The sequence below is a fragment of the Atractosteus spatula genome, chromosome 16, assembly GCF_055471065.1.
Source record: "Atractosteus spatula isolate fAtrSpa1 chromosome 16, fAtrSpa1.hap1, whole genome shotgun sequence".
Lineage (NCBI taxonomy): Eukaryota > Metazoa > Chordata > Actinopteri > Semionotiformes > Lepisosteidae > Atractosteus > Atractosteus spatula.
The window spans coordinates 6,415,767-6,443,170 of record NC_142721.1 but is presented as its reverse complement, the minus strand read 5'-3'; the positions used below and the strand labels follow the sequence as shown (position 1 = coordinate 6,443,170).

Genomic DNA, 27,404 nt, shown 5'->3' with positions numbered 1-27,404 from the left:
TGAAAAAAAAGGTATGAAATGTGCTTCTGCAGTTAAAATACATGCCATGACATCAAACCTGCTAAACTGAATTTTTCAATGAAAAATTGAGAAGAACGCACATGTTTTATAAAAACACCTTTTATTTTTTTCCACCACAGGACTCTACAGATGTTTTTGGTCTACATCACAATGCCACCAGTATACCAGGCAATTCAAAATTAAGCTGACTTGACCAAATCAAAACCACTGAAACTGGCATTTACAGATTTTTAATTTAAAAAGTACCGCAGCTCACACTCTTCAGTATACAGTATACAATAGAGTAACTGCACTGCAAGGAAATGTCTGAATGGATCAGTGGTATTCTCAGTACACTACAACCACACTTAAAAATAGGCCCTTGACACTGAAGGCCAAGCTCCATGTAAGTAGACCTAAAAGGTTTAATTATTAAATTATTAGAATCGGCCAATTACATAAGGCGAATCAATACAGTATCATATAGTATACTGACTGAAAGATTGAAAGCTGAACTCTACCCTTATCAACTCAATTAAAACACCTCCTAGAGCCAAAAAGATGGAGTTCATTACGGTCCACATTTCAAAGTACATCAAAACATAAACAGCATCGTTTATTACATTAAATGAGCGTGGAAAGATCTAAAGCCAGAAAATGTATTGAAATTATGTTGAAAATCTCTAGTACAGGTTTCTGACCTCTCATCCCAAAAGAAATGGGTTCAGTTAAGAGTCTGAAGATGCTTGCTTGAACTGGTAGATTAGCTGTAATGTATCAGAGTGTGCACACTCTTATATTGTATATTGCATTTCTATCACTATTCTCAGAAAATCATATTAAATGTTCAGTCTTTCAACAGATCAATCAAAAAAGTGCAGCTGAATTAAAAACAATATTCCTCCATAATTTTTCAACCCAAATATAATTTACATTGTACCAGTATTCTACAAATTCAAGCAGTCCTACACTTCATAAAAAATGCTTAATGACCCAAGACTTATTTTCACCATGTGAAAGAAGAGAAACCAAACAGCTGTCCTATAGTCTATGAATTGGTCAATTTAATTTTGAGCAAGTATACTTGGTAGTATGACTGTAGATCAAGTCACTGAGAATGTGCTGTGACAGAAGTTGTCTGTGGTCCAGTTTGTAATCTTACTTTTCTGGAGGCAGGTGGAGCAAGGAGTCTCTGAAATGCCTGCCACTGGGTGCAGGAATTGAACGCACAGTTAGCAGTTGACAACTCAGCCTACAAACCAGTTGGACCAACACAAGAGGCTTACAGATACAGAGGGCTGATGGGAAAACCATACACTTCCCATAAGCATGGCATTTATTTGTACAGGGATCATTCTTGGCTGTAAGTGGCAAATGTGTCACATTCAGAACTGCACACACACTCATAAAAAAAGCTCAATGTAAGTTTTTTTTTCTTTTACTATGGCTATTCAGGTTATAGTAACTGTGTATATAGTGCTAAAATGTCCAAATCAAAAGTTACTACATGTTCTATTGGGAAAAAAAAACATGTAAATTGTAAGGGACACAGTTTTTTTTACTAAAATTTACAGGTGGTTTTGTTCTGCATTAGCAGTCCTTTGTGTAAACACTTTGCAATTTCCATGAAGTCACAAGGGGCCCCTATAGCCCAAATGATCCATGACAGGCACATCTTCAAGGCTTTATTTACAGAATGATGTTCACATTTTCTCATTTATTCTGCCATACTACTTACAGGGTACAGCATAAATATCTAGTGGCAAACAGCATTAGACACTATGTAGGTTTTTTCAAGAGTTTCTGTCAGCTTTGTTGGGAAAGAAAATATTTCCTTCATAATTCAAGTACCTAGAAACCCTTTCCACTCTCCAAGTGCTGTTCCCACAGGCAAACAGATGTATGTGAGCAACAGAAGCACTATAATGGCTACATTTAATTTTGTTCCCTTTTATACTGCAAAACAAATTAGGATCTAAAAGACAGGAGGGTTCTTTCATTGTTAAATACAGTACATAGAAGGAAAATTCATGATAGGTCCTCCTTCCAGCTCATGTCTTATCTAAATAACAGTACTGTAGCAAGGAATTCAGGACCTGACAGTGCATTGACACCTGAGAAAAGCAGAGGCAAAGGTTTTAATAAGCTGAAGAAACACTAGCCTGATAAACTGAATAAGACATAAGACTTAAATCAATGAAATGCATTTATGTTATAACAAAAGTGTGCTGTCATGCAATGTGCCAAACTGTCAAGAAGCCACAAAAAAGCACTAAAGGAGACAATACTTGGAGTAAATTAAATTATTTGCACTATCCAACATCCAAGAGGGAGCACAAAACTTTGAGAATGTAAAAACTATAATATACAAGGTATGGCAGTGTGCAGTGGAGCCTACAAATACTTTTCCCCACCTGCTTCAAGCCTTTCAACAATTCAACCACATTCACATTTGTCCACAGCCACATTATGCCATCAGTAAAGTGGTGATGTTCAGTGGGCGCCTACTCAATACTGGAGAGTCAGTGTACCAATTAAGCACATCATATGAGTGAGATGTGTCTTCGTCTGATTAACACGAAACGCTACTACAAAAAAAGGTGGAGAAAGCAACAGTGTTATGCAATTCCAGTGTCAAATGCCCGCCAACTATAGGAAGTTCATTCATCCTAAGATATCTGATCTGACTCTTAATACTAGGCAAGACTTGGGCTTTAACTTTTTAATGACTTGCCTTGAAAAGAAAAGCTTTACAACAGCAGAACAAGCTCCAGGTTCTATCTGGTCCACTTTACTGCAATTGCATACAAATGGTAAGCTCTTTATAAGGTTAACGATTGCTTTCCACTCTCCCATCTCTCACCAACTTTGACCAGTCTGCCTTGAGACACTGCCATAGTGAAGAAAAAAAACATTGGGATTTAGAACCAGAGAAATGAGGCTGGTTGAGACCACAGAAGAAATCAGAGTTTGGTATAATATTCAGACTACTTGGGATTCCTAATTAGCTTGGTACTGTAAATGCTAATTAATTTATATGTCGACACCCCCTATCCTGTTCCAAGATATGCAGGTTTCCATTATATACATAGAATGTGCAGTCTAGCAGCAGCTTGAAGGGAAAAGTTACCATGAAGTTCAGATGTGCTCCTTAGGGTTGTAGTTTGCCATGCGTTTTTTCTGTGATCTTCATGGCCCATGCACCTTATTGGTACCATATGAGCTACGTCCATGCTTGGCTGTCTGTTTTGCAAATTTGTTGCATACCAATATACAAACTCGTAATTTCTGTACTGTAAATGAGTTTATCAGCAGTGCCTGCATGACGGGTTGACAGAGCTGTCATGTGAAAACAACGTGACAAGGCTTCCAGTTCCAGGAAGTCTGGGGATTCAAGGGCTTATTTGAATCTACAGTAAAAGAGTGTCCTTCTTAACCATTTTCACATTTCTGGACAATCTGCGATCATCTACAAATCATTTTAATGATAAAGGCACAAAATGTTTCCTGTTCATTTTTGTCATAACAACGAAGGATTGAGGGACAACTTTGGGTTTTACAGAAAGATCCTGTGGGGATGTTGCTCTGCAGACGCCAGTGATCCTTCCTCCCACATAGTGGGTGAATGACTCGTAAAGAGCACGGTTAGGTCTGCACCAGTGACCAGATGTTCATGGGATCTGAAGAACCGAGATAGGAAGGGGTGCGTCCTGTGTTGGGAGGAGAGTAGGTGTTACAAGGTTTCAGATACCGACAGCGAAGTCCGTGTTAATTAGCCTGTTGAGCCGTCATGTGGGGAATCCCTCTTCCAGGCCTGTATGGTCCCCCACGACCTGCAAACCACAAAAAACACAACATTAACCCTGGAGCCCCACCACACACTTCCTTTCAAAGGTGCTTTGCAGACTAAATGGACGTCACATGCACATAACCAGACGTGCGGTATTTCATTCATGTCACAGGAAAGGATTCCTTTCCAGAGCTTCTATTGAGTCTGTTGATCTAGTGAGCTCATGAAATACACTGAAGAATAAGTTTAAAACCAAAAAATGTGAAGAGCACGACTAACTCAATAAAGGGAATTCCTCAATTGAATTATATTAAATTAATCACAAAGGACAGTCTTATATAAGAGACCTAACAAAAATTCAGTAGTTCTCTTCCCCAGTGGGGGTTAAACACTACATTTGCATCCCTTCTGTCTGGGCAGTGAAGACCTTCCTGAACGATAAAATGAAGGGTATAAACTACAGAGAAAAAAAGCTTTAACAAGAGAAATGAAAAACTCGGAGAATGAAAATTGTCTTAGAATGTACAGTCGTACCTACACAGAAGCCTTTGGCAAATAGTCTTCCAGAACAGCAGAGTGCTTCAAAATGTAGGGATTTTATCTTCCACAAAAGAAGATACTGCTTTACTTGCATCTTAAAGTGAGGACTCTTAAAAATCCCCCTCTGACCAGTGAGGTTAGCAAATTCTCAGACAGGGGTCACAAGGAGTTTTGTACTTCGGTGGCACAAGGTAAAAGGTGGTTGTGGCTTGTCCTGCTGGCTACATACAATTGTCCATTTCTGAAGAAAAAGGGAGTGCTTAAAGCTTATTGATTGCAGTTTGTCAAATAGGACACTGTTTTGTGAAATGATTATAAAGAATTACGATGGGCACATTTCATAGTACATTGGACAAGCATAAGCGCGGTAATGATCCACATGTGCTGGAGAGTGCAAGGAAACCAGCATGTGGATAACCCAGCAAGGTGCCTTTATCCTTTAAAAAGTAAGAAAAATGGCCAAGACTGTGGTCTAAGAAAAGCCTTCTATGTGGGAAACTGTGAAGAGACTTTTTGAATCTGCTTTTATTTGAGCCAAATTGAACTAAGCTTTCAGTACCAATTCCAATCATAATGCACTTCCTGAAGCACTAGTTGTAGATTTTTCTCCAACATGGAAAACGTTTCCAAGTAAACCACTCATGCCTTAAAGAATGGGAGATGATCAAGAACCAGTGTCAAGGACACCTTTAAATTAAGATGAACAAAATTACAGGTCATCTACATCTTCAATTCCAATACAGTCTAACATGGCACTAAACTTGCAACAATGTTTGCAACAGAAAGCATCTGGAAAATAAGCCAAAGCAGACATGCCAGTGTAAGTTAAAGCTGTAAATTTACTTGCTGGTAGCCGATACTTTAATTGCATTTCCCAGACAACGCCCTTGTCCCAGGTTACTGAAATACCCCAAATATAAATCAAGAAAAGGGAGATTAGAATTAAACCATATTATACACAATAGTGAAAAATGAAATGGCAATTGGCCACTAGAATTCCAATTATAAAATTACTTTCAATACTAATGCACAATGTAAATGTTCCTCAATATAGTCCTTATTTCAGTGTTGCAACCCATCTCTTCCTAAAATGGATAGATCAACTTCTCCAGCGCACATTGCTTTTGAGTTTCAAATAGGAGAAGGTCCAATTACTTGTTCCTCTTAGCACAAAATAAAAAGTTTGTGCCATTTAGTTAAAGTATTATGAAGATGTATTGGATGAGATAGGGAGCTACTTGAGAAAATTGTCAAAGGTAGGAATATGTAACTGAGTGTTTAAGTGTTAAAAATTCTGTTTTGGACAATCCTGGTATGGAAATATTTTACAATTGGAGATGCAAAAGTTTGAAAAGAAATCAAAAAGGTAACATTTTCCATTTGAATTATTCTTCCCTGCAGGCAAAAGCTGTGACAATGTGTACTGGCTGGAGAGGGTGTCCAAATCTGTTGCCCAAGGAAAAGAATGAGAAATTCTACATACAGGAAAATATAAGGGCTACGATAAAAGCCTTTGTCCCATCAGAGGTGAGAGTAATCACTAAACAAAAAATAACTAATAAATTACACTGACAATCCTCAGGCAAAAGATTCAGCTCCTTTCTCACACACCTTATTGTAAATGCAGCTTGCTGTAATGCAGGCCAGAGCAACTGAACAGAAGAAAAACAGGAAAGCAAAAGACACCTTTAATTCCAGTAAAGTCCTGCACCTCAAAACAATGGTTAGTAGAAAACCTCAGGCATTCCCAGGCTCTGTACTGAGTGAATGGAGTGCCCGAGCAACATAAAAATAGGCGCATGACTTTGCTGCAAATTCCAGCACACACAGAGCCCCAAAAAAGTGAGGAACAGGGACAATGAAAAGAAACTGAGCAGCAGACAGCAGGTAATGCAACACATCTTTATTGAAACTTTCTCTCAAGAAGCAACATCAATTTACAAACTGAGTAACCTGTGGGAGTCTCTTTAAAATGTAATGAAAAAAATAAACGAATTGGCAATAACCAAGAGGAGGTGAAATACTCCCAGGGTTTGGACCAGCAGTGGCAGTTTTTTTTGCGATTTACTTTTTTTACAAAAAAATAAATTAATGAAAATCTTTCAAGTGTACAGGAATATCCTTTTTAAAACAGGCTTGCTTAATTTCTTTATGCAAAAGAGATGTTCAGATGCTTGGCGCAAGCTTAACCTCATTAAAACGTTACGATAGTTTTTAAATGTAATCAAAGCAGGCTCAACTCTGATTAAACAGCCAAAAAAAAAGGTTTATACCACTGATGAGTTTAAAAAAAAAAAGAAAGTGGGCAGGGGAAACCGCATTCTCATTTTAATGTTTAGTGTGGCCTAAGTTTTCCAGTCCGAAAGCCTTTAGGAACGCATCACTTGAGCATTACCTCGAGAGCAACCTCGAGGCCCCTGGCCGGCTCCACGCTTGTAGTTCTGTTGGTACCCATCCTGAGAAGACAAGAGAAAAGCAGTCACACACATTCCTTCATGGGCTGCACGTTCTGCACATCATCTGAACAAAACCACTTTGTACACTGGAACCAATAATGAACTGAAAAGGGCATCTGTTAAAGACCATAACCAGAAACCAAGAACTGGTTTAAAATGCTTTTGAAAAACTTAATAAAACCCCATAAAGCCCCATCAACCACAATTTCCACAGAAATTTAGAATTTCAAAAGGTCAAAATGTTTTTTTTTGCTGTAACTCAAAAGTGTATTACGTCAAGACGATAATCACTGCACAGAAATAACGTTTTCACTCTCTAACTAGAGGTGACCGCTGAAGCAGAAGACGGAGTCTCTCGTTACCCGCTGATAGCTGCTGTTGGAGTAGTCGCGAGGCGTGCTGAACTGCGACTGTCCATAGCCACTGTTTGGAGTGTTGGAGAAAGAGGGGCGGTAACCTTCGTAGCCACCTGGATGCAACAGATTGACAGTATCACACAAACCGCTCAACTGTTAATACCTTCCTGGTACAGAGATCTTACACTGCCCGTGTCGGATCAAGATGAAAGATTCATGGATCAGGATTCTAGACATTTCAGTGAGGATAAACTCCTTTAATGGAGAAAGACCGATCAATTATCAAACACAAACAGTACTCCAGTCATTAAAGCCATTCCCACTGGCTAAATCAGCTGCAAAAGATCCAACAACATTCCTTTTACTGGATCCCATGTTAAGTTAGATATGCATAGAATCAATAGTACCCATTCAAAAGCAAGAAAAGGAAGCCTGTTCTAATCCAGGACCGCACGGCCTATAAGGACGTTTGCCAGGGTTGGTGTAAAGTTTTAATTGCGTAAGTGATAGCTCAAGCACCTCTGAAGCCATTGGAGGGTCCACGGTAGCCATTGATCATGCCACGCGAGTTCCTGGGTCCCCCACGAGACATGGCCCTACTGTTGTAGAAGGACTGGCCGGGTCGGGCGAAGCCACTGCCCTGCTGCGGAGGCTGCTGGGACAGCTGCTGGTGACCTGCTGTGGTCGGGATGGTTTGGTCTTGGGTGTGGAAAGCGCCAACAACTAGACAACAACAGTACATCTAATTAGCACCTTCCCATTCTTCAGTCGGCAAAAAAAATAAAACGGAACACTACAGCCATTTTTGAGATTTGAGATTAAAAACTGGTCTAGAAAATGGCAATCTAGTGCAAATATAGTATATCTTAAGACCCACAAAAAGATGTTAACAGTGGGGGGGGGGGGCTGGGGGAATTGTAATCACCACAGCAACCCTCTCCAACCCAAAACAATCATTATTTTGGTCTGGAGTGAAAAAAGTCATACTAATCAAAATTAAATTACAACTGAATATAAAAGTAAACCTACAGACTTTAAGCTCTTTATAAGAGGGCATTTACTTTTGTTCGTTTCTTTTATTTTAAAACTAAAAACAAATCTGGATGTCTGCTGGACCTTCGAAAAATATTCACCCCAACATGGAAAAGATAAATGCATCAGAGCTCCATTAGTCAAGCCAAAAAAGTTTTCCATGTTTCCAAGAACAGCACACTGGTGTAACAGATGGCAAACAGTGGAATCCTAGCTAGCAGGTTTCAAAGTTGCTCTTCAGAGGTCCCAAGGGGCTTAGCTGGGCCCTCCCTACTTTTAGCCGTGACGTCACAAGTACAAGACCCTGCCAACAGCCCTCTCCCTGCCCTCACCAGACTGCAGCTGCTCCTGCTGTAGCTCAGGCTGCTCCACCTGGTGCTGCGTCTGGCTGCTGAAGCTCTGGCTGTAGCTTGTCTGGTACTGGCTTGGCTGCTTCAAGGCCTCCGTCTCATTGGCAGGAGGAACGGGGGCATTCAAATTGAAAACCTGGGAAAGCAAAGCACAAGCAACATCACGGTTATTGTTCTTGAAGATCAAACCGCATGGTACTTAAGCAGGCCTCTGTTTATAAATCTATGATCCCAAAAGGGTAAATATCTACAAGCCACATAAAATATACAATGTAAAATTGACTTGCCTCTAGGAGCTGGGAGAATGGGTCAACCAGTGAAAGGCCATTTCTAAGAGTACAGGATGAGCTTATCACCTTACACCTGGGACCATGATTACACGGCACGGTGTAACTGGCAGAGCACTGCTGGAGTAAGCTGGGTGTTACTAGGGCCAGGCCCTCCCAGCTTTCTGTGAAAGTTACTCCTGAAATGTGCTGAGTGCCTTCAGAACGACAGAGCTGGTTCAGGCTTCAGGTTCACAAATGACTTCCAGGCTGGTGTGGTAGAGAAACATCTACAGGTCCTTATTTCCCTGCATAGCGTCAATCTGCAACTTCATCAGGCCTTTGAGTTTCACTTTTTACTTAATGCACCATTAGGTCTTCACAGAAGAATGACAAATATTCAGTTTTAGTTTCAAATTTCTATCAATAAGAGGATTTTTCTGAACTAGAAATTTTATGAACACAAGTTATCCTCCCAGTGTAGTGCCACATTATTAAAGGTGAAGCTGGACCAGCCAAACAATGATTAACACTGGCCTTTCCAAACTTGGTCCGGTGAGAGACTAGTTAATGTATAAGCAATATTAAAACGCGATTCTGAAAATAAATTAAAAAGAGCTTCAAATTTTAAAAGCCCAATTAAAGCAAATCAGCAGGAAACCACGATTTAGGCTTTTTAAACAAGACCAAAAACAAAGCCCAGTGTTAGCCTGGCAAGCGGTCATGCAGTATTGCACATCAGCAGCTGAAGTCATCCAGGGACATGGCCAGCTTAATCATTTCATACATCCACAGTGAATGATTCATTCACCACAGATATAGCTTAAGGCTTAGAACAGATCAACCTTGTGTCAGATTTAGGCATTTATGTGCCATCAGTGGGGGGGGCGGGGGGAGTAAGAAAACCTAACTAAGTTATGCTGTGAAGTCAAAACAGTTCAAAGCTAAACCCATTCAGTGTGCTTAGGCATCATACCTGAACTATGAGGGTAATGAATTCCTGTGGAAACCTATGGAATCCGAATGCAGGATCTGGAACTAGGACTACTACTGTAGATGAAACCTTACCTTGTCAACAAGCCCAGGTTATTCTGTCACTATCCTAAAAACAATTTAAAAGTTGTACATAAGGGGTGAAAAAAACCTTGAACCCGTTGACATTAAAACAGATGAAACTAATAACATTTCAAGCTGACCACACCAAGGTCAGCACATTGCAGAAGAGGGTGGAATGGGATGCCTGCTAAAGCAGAGAGCTTCCTTACCGTCTGCATGGACTGGAATGGGGCAGCGTTGACATTGATGCCGCTGCTGTGGAGTGGCTTGCTGGGCACAGCCTGGAACACCTGGGGCTGGGACACTGCAGGCAAGGCGGAGGAGGCAGGGGGCTGCTCCGACGTCAACGATATAGAGGCCTGGGGAGTCACCGACAGCTCCAATCAATACAAACACGCCACACAACACCCACAGCTTCACTGGGGCGGAGAGGTGGCTCTGTGGCCAAGGATCTGCGCCTGTGGGGTTCGTATCCTGTGGCCGGCAGAGGTATCCTACTGCGTTGGGCCCCTGAGCAAGGCCCTTAACCCCAGCTGCTCCAGAGGCGCCATATAAATGGCTGACCCTGCGCTCTGACCCCAAGCTCCTCTCTCCCCATCAGTGTGCCTGTATCTCATGGAGAGCAAGCTGGGGTATACAAAAAGACAAATACCTAATGCAAAAAATTGTATATGGCTAATAAAGTGATCTTATTAAGTCCAAACCTTATAATAGCTTGACAAGTATTACTGTCTACAGTAGTATATGGCTGTTGAACCTAACACATTTCAGTTACTATGTAAGTTTAAAATATTTAAATTTAAAAACTCTGCTATAACTGGGGGGGGTCAACCAACCATATCTATCCGAGCAACTCTGCAAAATAGGAAACTCAATTGGTAATGTCTAGGACTGTTCTACGGTTGAAGGCACAGACATTTTGGCTTGATTGAAGAATACAGAGGGAACATAACCAGTTCCTGCAAGCATGTACACACAAGACTGTCATTTTTTTCTAATTTTGCATAACAAAATCTAATCCTATACAAACTGCTTTGCAAAAACTAAACTGTCTGATGCAACTAAAACAATCACATAACATACGGAGTGCCCAGTATTAAAGTCTATCGGCCGTATTCTAGTGGAAATGTTTTACAGACATCACAACAAAAAATAAATGAGTTATTCAAAATCTGATAAAATGATACATGCTTATTACAAAGAGCACTGACTGCATCTATACACTGTACTTTCTTGACAGAGCAATTTGTTTACTGAAGGTACATGATGTGCATAATGACACAACCCCCACACAGCACCCCTTCGTACCCCGTGGCAGTGGAAATGCGTGAACAAAGCAGCTGCAGAACATCATATTTTAATGCTTTGTTTTTCTAATGTCTCATTCATTTGCATATCCAGGTCACATCTGAACAAAAACCTATCAATGTCATGAATCAAACATCCCTCAAATCTGAAAAATTGTGCCTAATTAAATGCATTCTGCAGCTCTGAGCAAAACATTTTCCAGTAATCTATATATAGGATTATTATACAATGCAATTGTTTTCCCATCTCTGACACTTGATTGTGTCAGATCCCCTTTAACTGGGCATGTGGCGGCGGAAGACCTATACACATCAGCCACCTGTAGTCAGCTCTGTGCACCCTTTCTGTTCCAAAGCTGAACAGAACTACAGGGGGAACGTGATGCAGGACCATCCCTGGTATAACAAAATCACCTTTCCTCACCCTCACAGGTCCATAACCCACTTTACCTGCAGTCCTCTTGTTAGAACTGCAACAGGGTTTACTTTTTCCATTCGCCCAAGACCTGAACATATCTGTGGGAAGAGCAAACTTTGCATCTCCCTTCACACATTAAGAAGTGAATCGCTCCCTCACCGATGGGAACTGCTTTCTTAATACAATGTGTTTAGTTTAAGTCAACAGACGTGCACTGAAACTTTAGTACCTTGGTACCAACTAAAGAACATATTCCTTAACCAAAACTTGTGTTCTCCTGTACTTCCTGTGTTCGCTATCCACTTACATAGTAAAACTTATTCAGGACCAGATGCATGATATCCCTCTGAAGGTTTAAATTCAGCCCATACCCTTTATCTTTCACAAATTTAGAATAGCAGATGGTTTCTCTAGGTCTCGGCTAACAGCAACAGCTCCTGTTCTGCGTGGGGAGAATGTGGAAAAGCCCCCTCTCCAGATCTGACCACTCATCAAGCGATCCATCTATTGACCTGCTGTAAACTCCCAAGTGTTCGACAGGACCGATGGTGAGGAGTGAAGAAGTGGTATCCTGCCAACACCTCGGAGGTCACAGGAGATGCCATTTCTCCCCACTCCAAAAGCAAAGAAAGCCCCAGACGACCAAGCCCGCCTTCACCACCGGTGGCGCACTGGCAACAAGGCACCAGTCGAGGAAATCCTGGTCACTGTCCCCCAGTGATGTGACCCAGACTAAGGCTTGCAACATCTGGGTCACATAGGTCAATAATAACCTTTGCCAGCTGAGCCACTCAAGAGCATTTGCAGATAAATTCTGTTTTTAAAAAGCACCTTAGAACCTTACCACCCAAGAACTCCACTCCACTAGATAATGGTGCTAAAATTGTTAATTCAAGTGCTTAATTTGAACAGACACAGGCTACAAGGCACGTGAAGACGTTCTCACCTGGATCGGGTCAATGTTTTCCGTCTGCGGTCGGGGATCTGTTGTGTGTGATGGCTGATACAGAGGCGGCGTTGCAGAGAAAGCTTCAGGCGTGGGGGAGACCAGGGGGACCTGTGAATAAGGGGTCAAAATAAGTGCTTTGATGCAAACTCTTCAAACAATGTGGCAGTGTAGCACCTACTTCTACTTTACAAAACTTACAATTCTTCAGTGATGGATAAATAAAGCCCAAAGAAATGTGCAATGCTGAGCTGGAAACAAAGGTCTTGGCTATAATGGAAGCCCTGCCACTTCATAAACTTGCTAATTTTACACAAAGATTCAAAGGATTTATAAAAACATTTGAGATGCACATTAAACCTAGAAAGTAAAAAGATTAAACTTACTTGTGTGGCTTCTGGCTGTACAGGTACCGTGTTAGGTTGTGTCAATCTGGATTCAGCATGAACTGTACAAAAAAATAAACAGTATAAATAAGCCAGAAGTAATCCTACATTTAGATTTGAACCCTTAATCTTACAAGACGAAATCGAATAATGTAAGTGAATTGAAATATTCACCCAAAATATTCTCGCGTACAAAGCTACTACTTTCTCATGTTCTTCAAAGCTAGAAGACTACACTTAACAGATCTCTAAACTAGAGCTACGAGTACATGTGGAACCACAAAATTTCTACCCATGTAATTTTGTCATTCAATAGAATACTGTCAACTAAATCAATAGTACCATTACACCATTAAGGATTTATCATATATAATTCACAAACCTGAACTGCAACTATAACTTGAAGGCCCTTTCTTTACCAAAACACCTTCAGCCAAATTAATGTTTTTAATTACTCAGTTAAGCAAAAGTGTCTAGCACTATCAAAATAAAATGGTCCTACTTAGAATAAGATGCAGCCACCACTCTGAAATGCATTAAAAAAACCTCAGAACAGAATTCCAGGCAATGGGGGAAAACACGTCATAACCATCTACCTGGGGGACAGACCATCTGTGGCATTTCCATACTCTGAGCAGGCTTCATGGGCTGTGCGGACACAATCGCTGGATCGATCGCCTGGCCATCAAACTCCAGCATGGAATCCTGGGAACAGCAACCACCAAGCAAAGGATCAACATCTGTTAAAGCTATATCCTATACAGACACATAAATCCATTATTCCATCTTCTCTGCATGCTTTAAGACCTTCAAGAGGGGGTTGCTCAACCAAAGGGTCTAGTGTGATCCTCAAAGAAATTACAGCCCCCCCCCAAAACAAATCTTATAAACCCAGCCATGCCTAAAAACATGGAAATTACATATGTAATATTCACATATGATCATTTCACTAGGATTAACGTTTGAACAGTCTCCTGAATTCACTGACAATAAGCTGCATGTTTTTAATCCATACTCAGTATATATACGCAATGGTAAAAGCCGAGTCCTCACTTGCATGAAGTTGTAGGGGCCCTGCATTTGTGCCATGAGGTCCTGTACCCGCTGCTTCCTGACCACAGGGTCCGCAGGAGGCGTGGGGGCAACGGGGTTTAGCGTGTGGGGCTCTGTGGGAGGTGCTGGCTGCACAGGCTGTTGCTGCTGTTGCTGCTGCTGCTGAATGGCACAAACAACCTAAAAAATAAACATTGAGTAAAACCCAAACTGCAATTTTTCTGCTCTCATTACCGCAATGCTAGACAGCTGAAGACTGGAGGTCAAAGTGTCCCGTCTCCTTTCAGCTGAAGTCACAATACATGAAAGCTATGTGAGCCGGTGTAAACTGCCTTCAGCACATCTGCCTGGGGTGTTCATCATCATCATCATCAGGGATAAATCTTATCAAGGTTCAAAATGTGTACATGTATACACACACGAGCTTAAAAAGCAAATGTATTTCTGAATGCAGTCACAACTGTAATAAACTATTTCTGTAAGTATAACTAATTTTGGACTACCTGATAATTTAGGTAAGCAAGACTGAAATTGTTTTAACTTCCCTCCGTCTCAGAAATGCTAAAAAGAATACAGAACCCGTAATGAATGGCACCGTTAGCATTCTAGCCATCATACCTCTGTTTCCGAACTCCATTCATCTCCTTGTTCTTTGTCACTGCTGCTATATGGAGCCTCTGAAATGTACTGTCTGTTGACAAACTGTAAAGGGACAATTAATTAACTCATGTTAACTCACCCCCTCATGAAGTGTCCATTTCCTCAACACAGGGAGATTGGTAAATTGGTCTTTAACAAGGTAAAAGGTTTATGTTCTGAAAAGTTAATAGTCTGGCTATTGCCCTCTCTCAAATTCATGGTACTCCACATGCTAAAGTGCATAAAAACAGAAGCAAACTGCACTCAGTCTGAATGGTTCCAAAACAAACGGTAATTTCATTCAAAAGAACAGTTCAATAAAGGCTTAGTAGTGCATTATCAGAGAGCAGTTGAGGGAAAGTAGCCAATGAGAACAGCACTTACTTCTGTGGGTTCCACTTCACTGGGTTCAGTGTAATCCTCAGTAACCTCACTTTCTGAAAGAGGAGAAAGTTTCAACTGTCACACAATGCTTCTACTTGGGGGGGGGGGGGGGGGGGGGGAAGCAACTTATCAAGAGGCGTTGCGTTTCTTCAGTGGATATGTTTAACACAGCATCAAATATGAAAGCTTACCTGGCTCTGCTGGCTGCTCCTCCACCTCCAAGGCCTCCACTGCTGGCGGCTGCTCCTCCTCTTCACACACCCCGTTCTGATGGTTGTGGGCTCTGTCGAAATACCCACTCTGAAGAACCTTGTCCAGCGTCTCTTTCAGTGCTTTGTCTGGGGGAAGCAAGACCAAACGCTGTGCTTAATATGCTGACTGATGTACAAAGATGTACGTCATGCTCACAGAAGCTGTACATCACCGATTAACAAAAGCCTAAAGGTAAAAAGTAAGCATCTAAGTCCCGTATTTTGTAAGGCTTCTCTTCCCAAACCTGGGTGCTACCACAACAGATCTCTCTATTGCATTAAGTTATGTCATACTACCACTGCCTGCAGTCTTTTTCCCCCAAAAAAATTTTAATGACGGCCTGCTAAGTTGCTGAATAAAGGTGCTCACTGCAAATGTGAACATGGAGGAATGTGCAAGGCCACCACCACAGCTGTGCTGCTGCTGTCGCCTACAGAATTCCAGAGAGTGCTCAACAGGCAGTTCTCTTAGCACAGGCTCTGCGCTGGCTGCTGAAGGCAGGAAACTGGCTGCCCGCCAAGCTGCTGACTCAGGAGAGCCAGCCTGCGTTCAGCACAGGCACAGAATGCTGCAGTTTCTGTCCCTCTGGACCAAGGGCTTTAAATAAAAAAACATCTCCACCCCTGAAAAAGGTCTAGAAGTGCAGTCATTATGTTAAATGACCAGAAATCAAGCATAAAGCTAGAATGGACAAGTTGGTAAAAGGGTTCCCCAATGCAAGCAGTGAGAGAGTCCCATTTATGAAGGCAAAAACATCTCTGCAATGATCAGAACTCAGGAAGCATATTTTCTCCAGATAGAGGGACCCAGCTGAATGGCTTTCCATGAGAGAAATTTTACGAGAAAAGCCAAAGTCATGACAAATACAACTACAACAATGCGCCAGAAGGACAGGAAAATTTGTTTTGTAAGGCCACCAATTTATGGAAGCCAGAAGAGTAAGGCCTCAATGGCTGACCCCACGAGTAAACTTACATGTTGTTCCTGCCACAGGCTTGTCCTTCGCCTCCAGCAACTCCCAGAAGTGCAGGGATGCATGTTCATACTGCTCACACAGCCTGCAAAAGCAAGTCATTGCACAAAACAATAGGTAAAGGCCAACCAGATCTTGGGTATTACACATGACTTCAGCACATCTGAGGCATCCTAGGTCACACAACAATCTGGTTAATACTTCTTAAGCAGCATCACTATTTATCAGACAGGCCGAAGAGGTGTGAAAACCATTCAGGCACATTGATTCTTAAAAAAGTGGTATACATCTTTGTAACGAGCTCATCATCTATACTGATTGCACTGGAAACACCTCAACCATTTCAAATGAATTTCAGATACCATAATTACAATGATATTTACCAACAACTAACTACATTATACCTCAAAATTAGCTTAATCATGATGTATATAAATAAATATATATAAATCCTAGTATTCTCTGTGATTCAATAAATCACACTAAAGAAATTGAGTACTTCACGTCTGGAAGCAAACATAACCAGGTTCCCCCACAGGATTCTGTCACCTGATGTTCTGGTCGCGCTCCGGCCCCACCAGCTTGTAGAACTCGTCCAGGGCGGCGAGCTCCTCACCGCTGAGCAGCGGGGGGCCGCCGGCGCCCTGCTCGAGCTCGCCGCGCACGCTCTCCTCCCCCAGCTTGTCCAGCAGGAACTGGAGCTCCAGCACCGCCCTGAGGCGCCTCTGCTCGGCCTCCTCCCTCTGGAGCTGCTCCCGCCGCGCCGCCTTCTTCACCGCCTTCTGGATCTGCGGGGCCCAGAGACAGGGCTTACACGCACAGCGCTGTGGCTGGAACCCCTGTGCACACGTCCTGCACCCTCTTCCTCTCCATTTCTCACCAGGCTAGAAGACCATGGCATAACACCGTACACTATACACCAACCTGCGGCGGGGTGCCAGAACGTACTACTAACAGAAATGAATGCACACCACCTTCCAGGTAAAGGAATTAATAAACTGTACATTTAAAGAAGGAAAAGTAGGTGTGCCATACAAAAAAAAAGGAAAAAGGGCTTTACTGCAGAAACATTCTTTATTTTAACCATTAATCAATCCTTTGCAGCTTGCATGCTGGTGCAGCTCCCTACTCTAACTTCGGATAAACCACCCTGGACTGCTTCCCTATTCAAGCTCCCAGCCCCTCTCACTTTCTTAAGAGCATGGGAACGATGAATTTGGGAACAACTCTTTGAAGCCCAGAAAAAAATGGGATTAGAAACCCTGTACCGAAGGGCCATGAAAACACGCCGCTGGTTACATCTCTAGAAATTCAGATACTAGAGACCACAGCATATGAGCAACCTTTACCAGCCACTGGGCAGACTCCGACGCCACATTGCTTGAACGTCCCCAGGGTCATTCAGGCTGCAATAGTCACCTGCGGTTGGCAGGTTTCCAAAAATGCAGCTGTAGGACAGCTCAGTCAAATGAGAAACTTTGAAAAGTTCGGGGTTCCAGGGTACCTGCCATTTTCAAATACAGCTGCCCGAATTAATTGGTGCAGCCGTTACTGAAAACGGAGGGAAAAAAAAGCACGGAGCAGCCATCTGTGAACCTGACACCTTGTCTGCTTACATCTTGTCCCAAAGCCAGAAAGCTCTTCTGCAGTTCCCGGGCAAACTCGAGGTTGTTTACCACCTCCTGGAACTTCGACACTGCCTCCTAAACACCAACAGAAAAGGAATAAAAAGTCAAACAACGAGGCCTCTACAGGAAAACTGTCATACTTCACTAGAACCAGATATCCTCTATGAAGGCAAAATAATCAAGAGAGAACGGAAGAACCAATAAACCTTTATTTAGCACAAATTTGCAAGGAGTACCGAGACAAAGATGCTTTTGAGTGCAAGAAAGGTCATCTTTGAAAGAGATCATACCAGAACAAATCAGGATGTTAACTAAATATAAAAATGCGTGTATCATAAAAGGATAGGTGAATGCAAAACATAAGATTCAGAGCTTTCCTCTCAAGTCCAAGCCTTTAGGATTTGATCAAAGACCTAGAAAGAACTGAAGAGTCTCAAATCTACATAAACCCCAAATATTCACAGTAGACTCCACTCACCAGCTGGTCCTGGTTGAGGCGTTCTCCTTTGTTCAGTTTTGCTTGATAGTCATCAAGTTTGCTCTGTGGGGAAATCGCATCGAGATGTCAAAAGTGTAAAAAAAAAATTAACTGCCAAATCTCTCAATTGTACCTTTGGTGTAGCCAAGAGAATGAGTTGTATTTTCAAACTGTTACCCTTTCCCCTGAGACGGACCAAAGCCAAATGTTAATCTGAACACCATTCCTACCTAAAACTCCAAAATATTTTATATATCATTTTAATCAAAAGTAACAAATCTGCCTGCCCACTGCACACTCAATACACATTAAGCCAGTTACAATTTACCCATCAAATTACTGGGAAACACATGCTATACTTAAAAAGTAATGAATTTTATTAAAATTAGCTTGATCTAACAACAACAATGAGCAATTACAGATTAAGGTAAAAACATTTAACTCAAAACTTGAAGAGGTAGTGGTGCATCTAATTTTAGGAACAATTTAGGAACACAAGGCACAATTCAAAATTCACTTTTTAGGCTGGTGTCCAGGCAACACCAGCGGAATAGGATTGTATGAAATAAAAGTTTACAATCTTACATGAATATTACCTTAGAAATGCCACAAAAATGTCACCAGAAAGCATACTTAATACAGGTCTTTAATCACATAGCAAGCTAAAATGAACTCAGTTTACAGCAAAGAGGAGCAAAATCACTGCAACTAGAAACTTTTACAGAATGTGAAGACTCTGTCCTGGATGTACTACAGTGCTTCATGACATTACAAACTATCATGAGCTCCTTCAAAGAGCAAACTGTTAGTTTTAAGCACAATAAACAATTAATTGCCCCTATGAAAGGGGCCAAGCAGCAGCACTTAATCTAGGCAAATTTAAAAACATGGCAACTACGCATGCCTAATGCTTACCAGATTGATACATTATTAGCACAACTATAAAAGCCATGGTATAATAACAGCACCAAAACCCCTAATTCTTTGTAATGTGTTTGTAAGGAGCTCCTGAACTGAAAATACGAAATAATTTCCTTTTCTGACGATACAGGTCGCAGTCGGCATGAACAGAAGTGTCTTTGATGTCTACCTGTGCAGCTAGGATAAACTGCTGCACTATCTGGGACAGAATAAGGTTGGCAGGGAAAGGTTTGCTGGCACATTAAAAGACATGTGGCTTGACGGTGGATGGGTTAGAGGAGTCTGTCTGCACTTCCTCAATTCTCCCCCCTTATGCAAGCTTCATAGCTGAACGCAGAGATACACAAAATGCACAACTGGCTATTCTAAACTGGGTAATTGTATCACAATGGGCTATTTCACTTATTTTTTTTAAACCGATTACTTGATTACTGTTCATTATGACTAACAAGATAAAACTCAAAATTAGGGATAAAATGAAAAACCTCCCAGTTCAACAGATGATCTAAGTCATTTCCACTTGCAGGTATGCACTTACATCCTACAGCTGCAGACTAGTTTTACAATCCAATCTGCTCTCATCAGCGTCACTATTTTACCATATTTCCACTGCAACAAGCCCTTATGGAGTTGGTGAACTCAAACATCTGCATTCCACCAAGAGTTGCTCTTTATGGCACAACTATGGAGCTACATTTTCAGTAACCTAAAACGGAAGTTACACAATGATCACGTGTGAACCTTTTTCAAGAGGGTCTGTCCAACTTTGAAATCAAGCAAAGCATACAGCTTAAAACAGAACAGCACACAACACACCAAACAGGCTTCAATGGGCTAAATCTGAGGTTTTTACAAAAAAGAAAAGAATTAAATCTGCAAACTATCAATGAAAGATATCTGATGAATAAAATGCGACGATTCCGTGAGCGAAATACATCATATCTGTGGTTTAAGTTCAGAATCAAAAATAGCTACACAACCGGCCACCTATTATTACTAAACACCTGAAATGGGGGTCCCCTTAAATAAGCATACTCTTGCTTTACAAATAACCTGCCCTGACAAAGAAAAATACAGATCAATGCTTTTAGAGTTGTAAAAACCTGCAAGTTTTATTTTAATATTACGGCAAAAACTGTCAAAACAAAGTGATTATGCCCTCCAATAAAGTACAAATAAGGATATGCACTGCAAATAAAGTCAGAATATCAATGTTGCACAACTGCGTTTGCTGTACAAATTGATTCCTTTCTAATGAAACACCAGCCTCCACCCATGATCTCCCACTGTCTTGGCTTCAGCCTATTCTCAAGAGTGATCTGACTCCAGTCCTGCAAGGTTCAGACTTCTGTACACTTTCCCACAACTCATAGCACCCATTACAAAGAAGAGCTGGTCATTCTGCATGTCTAGTTAATTTAGTTGATGGCAGCTACATCATCTGAGGATGTTAACCAGCTCTTTCAACAACATGACTCAGCAGCTTATTCCGGAATTCCACAAGTCTTAGGGAAAACTTTCATTCAGTTTCTGCATTTAACTCCCCCTTGTTTGTGATTCAGTGCTGATTCTGAAAAAGTCCATTAAGCCGACAGTTTATGCATCTCAATGTTCTGGAAACCTGAATCCAGAACCTTGTAGTCTTCTCTGTTAAAAACAAAAAAGATCCAGTTCTTTAGACAGTACAGGGAACTAATCATGAATCATGGAGTTACACTATTCTACAACAGGGACATTGTATAATTAAAAAAAAACTTTCATTAAAAGTATTTATTGCTTCCCCTCAATGTTCAGAAGAATGAAATCATGCCCACAAACACCCAAGTCCTTTCCATATGGAGCTTCCTGAAGATTGACTTCCATTTTACATCAATGGTTAATGTTTGTGTTACCTTCATATAATACCACACTTCCATACTTTAGGTCACCTACTAGATGCTTGTCCAATCTTCAACTTTGACTATGCAGTTTGCTAATTAAACTGGTTATTTTGGTTACATTTGCAAGCATGACTGATTTTGATGACAGAAAATAAACCACATACAATTTAAGTGCAGTGGTCCCAGGGTTTGTCCCTGAGGTACCCCACTAATGGTGTCTCCTGCTCTTAATGACCTAAATCAGATGGTTGGCTGGCTTAATTGGAGTAATAGGTTTTTCTGCTCTAAGGGAATCTAGAAAGCACACAGGCCCTGCCATAGGTTTCAATCCAGTACAATATGTGCTAAATCAAAACAAATACAAATTTCACATCTAATCACATGCATACCTATTCATTATATAGGTTGAGAGCTGTCCCTTTAAAAGCAATCCATGTTCCAAATGATCACTAGACAAGGGTCTGCACAGATATCAATCCGACACATTAGTGGTTGCTAAGATACAAGTTTCTGCGAGGGGGGGGGGGGGGAGGTGGAGTCCAGTCTTCCTAGCAGCACAGGCCATGCAAAGAATGCGAGAAAAAACAAAAGTAACAGCCAACAGCATATTAAAATGCATCCCGTAGTATTAAAACAATAGAGATGTTTTGTTGAGCTCTTTGGTTTGACCAAAGGTTTAATGGACTGTAATGATTGCCGTTTTTAAATCCAATAAAATAATCATTAATCATTGTCCCAACCCTAATCCAAAAGTCTGCATTCAAGCTTTGAAAGTTCAAGATCACTTCAACTGTCATGATGGGTAATGTGGATTTAGAATGCATATATCCTAATTCAGATGCAAGCACTGGATTCTACAAAACATTTGTCAAATCAACAAAACAGACTTTCAACAAATGAATAAGCAATTTCTAGTTTTTATTAACCTGTAATTAGCAATCAACTTGCTAATATAAAGCAGACCTTTTTCAGGCTAGTTTTTTTTATATATAAGCTTCCTTTATACAAGAATAATTTAATACTTAAGATATCACTAATCTCAGCTGCTCCTTAATTTATACAAACTTGTAATTACTATTATACACTGAGTTAGAAAGAATTACGGGTGAAGATCAACACTGAACAATAAGTTGACTTATTTCCCCCAATGACAGGTCTAATATGGCACAGGGTTTCAACAAAAATGTAAAAGATATCACATGTAATTTCAAGTGATCATGAAAACAATTATGATTACATATTAAACTTGCTCTTTAAATATCAGACGTGATGCTAGGAGAAAGCAAAAATTCTCTATTTTGTCGCTTGTGTAGGAACAACCTGTCCATAAAAGGTTTAAAAACAACTAGACTGTGATTGAAATAATCTCATGGGGATATATGGCTATCTTCCACCTAAAACAATAGAAAATGTGCACAGACATTTCCCTACAGTATTCAACACTTACCCATACCTAAACAATGTTTGCATTAACAGTAAGGCGAGTTTCTTATTTTGTTGTACATGGTCAGTCCACAATCCCTTATTTTCCTAGAGAAAGCTCATAAGATAAGAGTTCTATGCAAATCAAGTCTGACTACACATTAAGAAATGGATTAGTATGGATATGAACTAAAAAAAAGATAATGTTTTTCCAGATCTATATTCTTGGACCACAGTTCAAGATGTTAGTGTTAAAGATATACCATTCAGTGCACAGCTCTCCAAAGCTATCTATAATCAGAAAGCTGCTCATTAAAGGATCACAGCAACCCAGAGAATACCCTGGAAATACAGGGCTCAAGGCAGGACTATAACTTTGACAGGGAATGCCAGTTCACTGCAGGGCATACATCAGACTTTAGACACACCAGTTAATACACACAAAGTTTGGAGACCTTCAAGACCACTGTCCTTTATTCTTCCAAAGGTTAAGAGCTCATTCAGAGGTGCAAAGAAAGCTACTTATCAATAAATGTAAAAGGTCCTTGTCTAAACCTTGACAAGCCAATTCAGTTGGAATATTGATTAGACAAGGTAATCAGTCTCCAATGTTCCTCAATTAAAAGCTATTTTTCTGGTGTCACAGACCAGAAAATTAAGTTTCTTTAACGGCTCAGTCTGCAATATGGTGGCCACCTGTAACCGAACTCACTCTCCTGAGCTGCATTTAGGTAGAAATTAAACTTTCACTCTGTAACCGAGGTGGGACCTTGAACTTCAACATGTCTGCAATCAAGTGGGGCCAATGGAGGTGTTTGCAACAGTTTACTACAGGAGGAAAAAATGCACCTAAACCAATACTTTCTGAATAAATAATCACTGATAAGTCGACTACCGCAAACTTAACACGAACGTATATCCTGTAATGGTTTAACTCAACACGCTGTTTCAGGCAAAACACGGCTCGACTATGAACGGGGAGGGGAGAACACCCCTCCCCCATTCGGTTTCTCTGCTGTTTTGTATTTCGCACAGAATCGCTCTGCGGTCCCGTTCTCAAGCGCTGCCTGCTGACCCGGCCGCCATGTTGTTGCTTTCAGCCCATGTGCACGGGCTAGCAGAGGCGCGGGGAGTCGCGCTTGTAAACAAACTCCCCCCAAAATACGACCCGATACGTCTCCACTTCAGGTACCGGGGGGGGGGTTGGGATAATCAACATTACCATCACGTTCTCTTTGATAAAAAAATAATTGTTTTCGAATACGGAAACGCGCAACCTCAAACCAACTTGCTAGGAAACAAAAGGAAAAATACGGCAGGATTTTAGAGGCCTCGCAAATAGTTTTTCTTCCTAAAAACATTCCGATTAATTATAATGGTGCCAACGTTCAGGAGAGTCGCCGATTTTAATAAAATACCCCCCCAAAAAAAGAAAAGACGCGTTTCCAGACTTTAAAAACGTACACGAATCGTTTCTGATTGCAGCTGTGCAATTTTATCTTCAGATCGCATCGGTCTGGTTATGTAATTTCGAATAAAACAGATCACTTCAGGCGACAAAGGCCTGTTCCACAGTACACACCGGCGAATATGTTTCGCAACTTATCCATCTTATGATTCACGTTTCTTCAAATTGAAATTGTTATACTCGCCGACCGCACCTTGGCCTCGACCTCTTCTAGAAGTTTCAGCTCTTTTTACACCCGATAAATTACAGCAACAGGCAGGACTTTCGGACAAGCAAGCACAACGGAAAACATGCATAAAACCCTGGTAATGTCGTAATACAACCTATTCCACACAGCCACCGAAGCGAAAACTACCTAGAACTCCTGGAGGAAAAAAAGGGTAATCGCATAGCGAGAAACAGGGGGGACCCCGTCTCTGTAAAGACATCTAAAACATAAGGATGTCTTATTTTAATGGTCCAGCGAAGTGATGTGAGGTTCATTAACTCAACGCCTCAGTCCCCAGCCAGAAGTCAAATCCCTGCAGCTAAGTACCAAATTATACTGCAGCTGCCGATGACAAATGGAAAATGTAACAAACTGACAAACAGATCAGAGATCAGACGGATGAACCCACACTGTCTAACCCCGCACCCCGTTTTTACTCATTTCTGTTATGAATAATGTTGGATCGACATGACAGCAAAGAAATACCTGGCATTTCTTAAATTTTATTGACATTACTATAAATGCAGTGATGCATAAGATTCAGTAAAGTCTGAACATTCTTGTTTGTGTGCCTTCCTTACCAAATGTTTTTTTATCTTAAAAGTCTGATAATGATTACACCCGCTTATTAAAATACCCTTACCATGGGGCAAAAAGTAGAACACTATCAGTGAGTCTCAAACTAGTTAACACACACAAGGCAGTGCTGTGTGCTTTGCACCCAGCACCCAGAAAGAGTTAAAACTCTTACAGGTCCCAGAAACACAAACCCCCCTAGGTAGTACTGTGTGATATGCAAACATGTTGTTGCAAATGCCATTTCCTCAACAAGGACCACTTCACCGGAGTCTGTGGGGGTTCCCAGGTGACGGCTGTCCTGACTCCACCTGAGACTTTACCTTTTTCTTTTCCAGGTTACGGACTTTCTTGTCAATGACACCAAGCACCTGCTTCATGGCCTCCGTCTGAGCCCCGGACTGGAACTGTCCGGGACCGGAGAGCTGGCCCAGCGGACCGGGAGCGGACCCCACCTCCGGACTGGAGGACTGCACCGTCCTGTTGCCAATAGTCGCTGAGGGCATCTGAGCAGGCAAGGATGAAGGGGACAGCAAGAAAAAAAAAAAGAGCTGGTCAGTGATGCAGTCAGATTGGGCAGACCCTACAACTCCAACGCCAATATCTTAATCTGGGAAAACAGCAGGGAGACTTGGAAATCCTGCACTTGAGGTTTAGCGCTGCTGAGCCATCAGTGTGTTTGGGTGACTTGACAGCAGTGAGGTCTGTTGACTTGTCATCGGTGTCTGAGACGGTTCAACAGCGTCGAGAGCCTGGGAAGTTTCTACCATCATCCAGCAACCGTTTTGAGACGAATTAAAAACCGAAAATAGATTGCCCGGGCCAGTGGGCGCTGGGACCCCACACTTGACAGCCGTAGCTTCATTCCAGACCGCAGCCCGACTGCTCTTCTCTCACCGGAAGGGGTCGGTAGAGAGTACAGCAAAACAAAGGCCTTCATTTAGAGGAACAATGTCTCTGCAGCAATTAAGGCACATACTGCCAAGACGTCAGTCAGAACTACCTGGGCTGAACTAACGAGATCACCTTCTTGCCCCTCAGTTTTCTTTCGGCTGAAATCAGTCAAACTACCTACTGAATCCCCCTCCCCAGAAAGAAGTCAACAGAAACTCGTGATTAAAAATGCAGCCATCATCCACGACAATACCCCCACCATCCAAACTGTAGATTTCAGCAATAAAACAGCAGCAGCAGCAGCAGCCAGAGGGAAAATCGCTGGCTATGGTCTGCGTGCGTGTTCTTATTTTTCTCTTTTTTTTTTGTAAACTTTGTAAAATATCAATGGCCAACTCTCTAAAACACGAACAGTAACTTTCTGTACAAAGATCACCCCCCCCCCACCCAGCTAGTTCATGTCGTGGAAAGACCAGATTTCTCCGTCCGGTTACGTTCAATGATGCCCCGTTAAAGTGGTAAAACCTTCCGATTTGCAGCCCCTAAACTCCAGCAGGCAGGCAGGCAGACCTTACCCTCCCCACCCCCTCCCTTTTCTTCTCGGTCATTCTTCTGCTCACTTCAGCCGTTACATTGGAAACGGAAGCAAGAGCCAACAGTGCCAGTGTCCCAGGAAATACCATCTTACAAAATCATCCATACACGACAGGCAGTATAATCCTCTTCCCCCACACGAGTTGCCTGTAAATTGCGAAGCCACTGCGGTGGTTGGTTACGCATTGTGTTTTAAACAATCGCCTTCCGCCGAAAACGCGTCGTTCCCCTTCAGTTTCGTCGGAAGTGCTTACCTTTTCAGTTTCTATTTATCCACAAGGGAATAAATAATGACTTTTGAATGTTAAATCGTTTTAGTCTGTAATGATGTTGCTTTCTTTTTATTTTATTTTTTTTTTCTTCTGGGATCCGCCCCGCCGGCCGCACCGACAACTGAGGGAGACCAACCGGAGCGGCAACACTTTATATGGAGGAAGGGCCCCCGTTATAGCTGCCTGAGGATCTGCCTGAACTTGAGTTAAACGTATCAAACCTCATGTAACAAAAGTAAAAGACACAGGCATTTTCCAACCCCCTAGAGCACATTTCCAAATAATTTCCTACCCGCATATCTCTAAATTGAATCTAAAATGCTCCAAGGCAGGTTTTTTTGTCGATAGTGTCGGAACAGGCAATCAGGCTCGTCTCCTGTTTCCTATGCATTTCCATTTTAACATGCCTGCATTATTCTGTGGAAACACGCAGTTTTGCTTCTTCAGACAGTTTGTGTCACGTTACATTGGTAGAAATCGTAAGGCAACTTTATGTTATATTTCAAGAACACCGAAAAAAACGTCGTGCTTATTTCATGTAGTCTTTCTCGAAGAGCGTGACATTTCACTACGGGCAGTTGATCACCTGGCTTAACTGCAGTAACAAAATACATTCATAGCGATTGCTGACTGCTGTTATATAAGAACGCGTGGAGCCGGAGTTTTAATTAATTCGTCTACTTTGGGTAGAAATACATATTTATTTTGGAATGTCTCCTGTCCATGCTATCGCCACAATCATAGCCCTATATTATATGCGCTGTTTTAAAAACAGGCACATTTAAAAGTGAGCACATTTTCTGTACCTCGTTCAGTTCTGCTCCGTCAGAGTCACTGCCTGGAGAAAGAAGGACCCAAA

At 41.6% G+C, this 27,404-nt stretch overlaps 1 protein-coding gene across 2 annotated transcripts; it reads right to left on the bottom strand.

The window, feature by feature from the left end:
* Positions 1 to 104: 104 nt before the first annotated feature.
* Positions 105 to 27,404, bottom strand: LOC148819451 (caprin-1-like). Of its 2 annotated transcripts, none has more exons than XM_088934856.1 (19): positions 27,352 to 27,404; positions 25,109 to 25,291; positions 18,311 to 18,373; positions 17,821 to 17,907; positions 16,754 to 16,992; positions 16,207 to 16,289; positions 15,171 to 15,317; positions 14,980 to 15,032; positions 14,575 to 14,658; positions 13,957 to 14,136; positions 13,500 to 13,608; positions 12,904 to 12,965; positions 12,518 to 12,628; positions 10,056 to 10,205; positions 8,507 to 8,660; positions 7,662 to 7,865; positions 7,149 to 7,255; positions 6,726 to 6,786; positions 105 to 3,833 (listed from the first exon to the last, which is right to left on the bottom strand). In XM_088934856.1, exons 2-19 carry the CDS (start codon positions 25,289 to 25,291, stop codon positions 3,769 to 3,771), a joined length of 2,142 nt encoding a protein of 713 aa, XP_088790982.1. In that variant the 5' UTR covers positions 27,352 to 27,404; the 3' UTR covers positions 105 to 3,768. The 2 variants fall into 2 exon arrangements, with proteins under 2 accessions (XP_088790982.1, XP_088790981.1); XM_088934855.1 differs by lacking the exon at positions 27,352 to 27,404 and adding an exon at positions 26,528 to 26,693.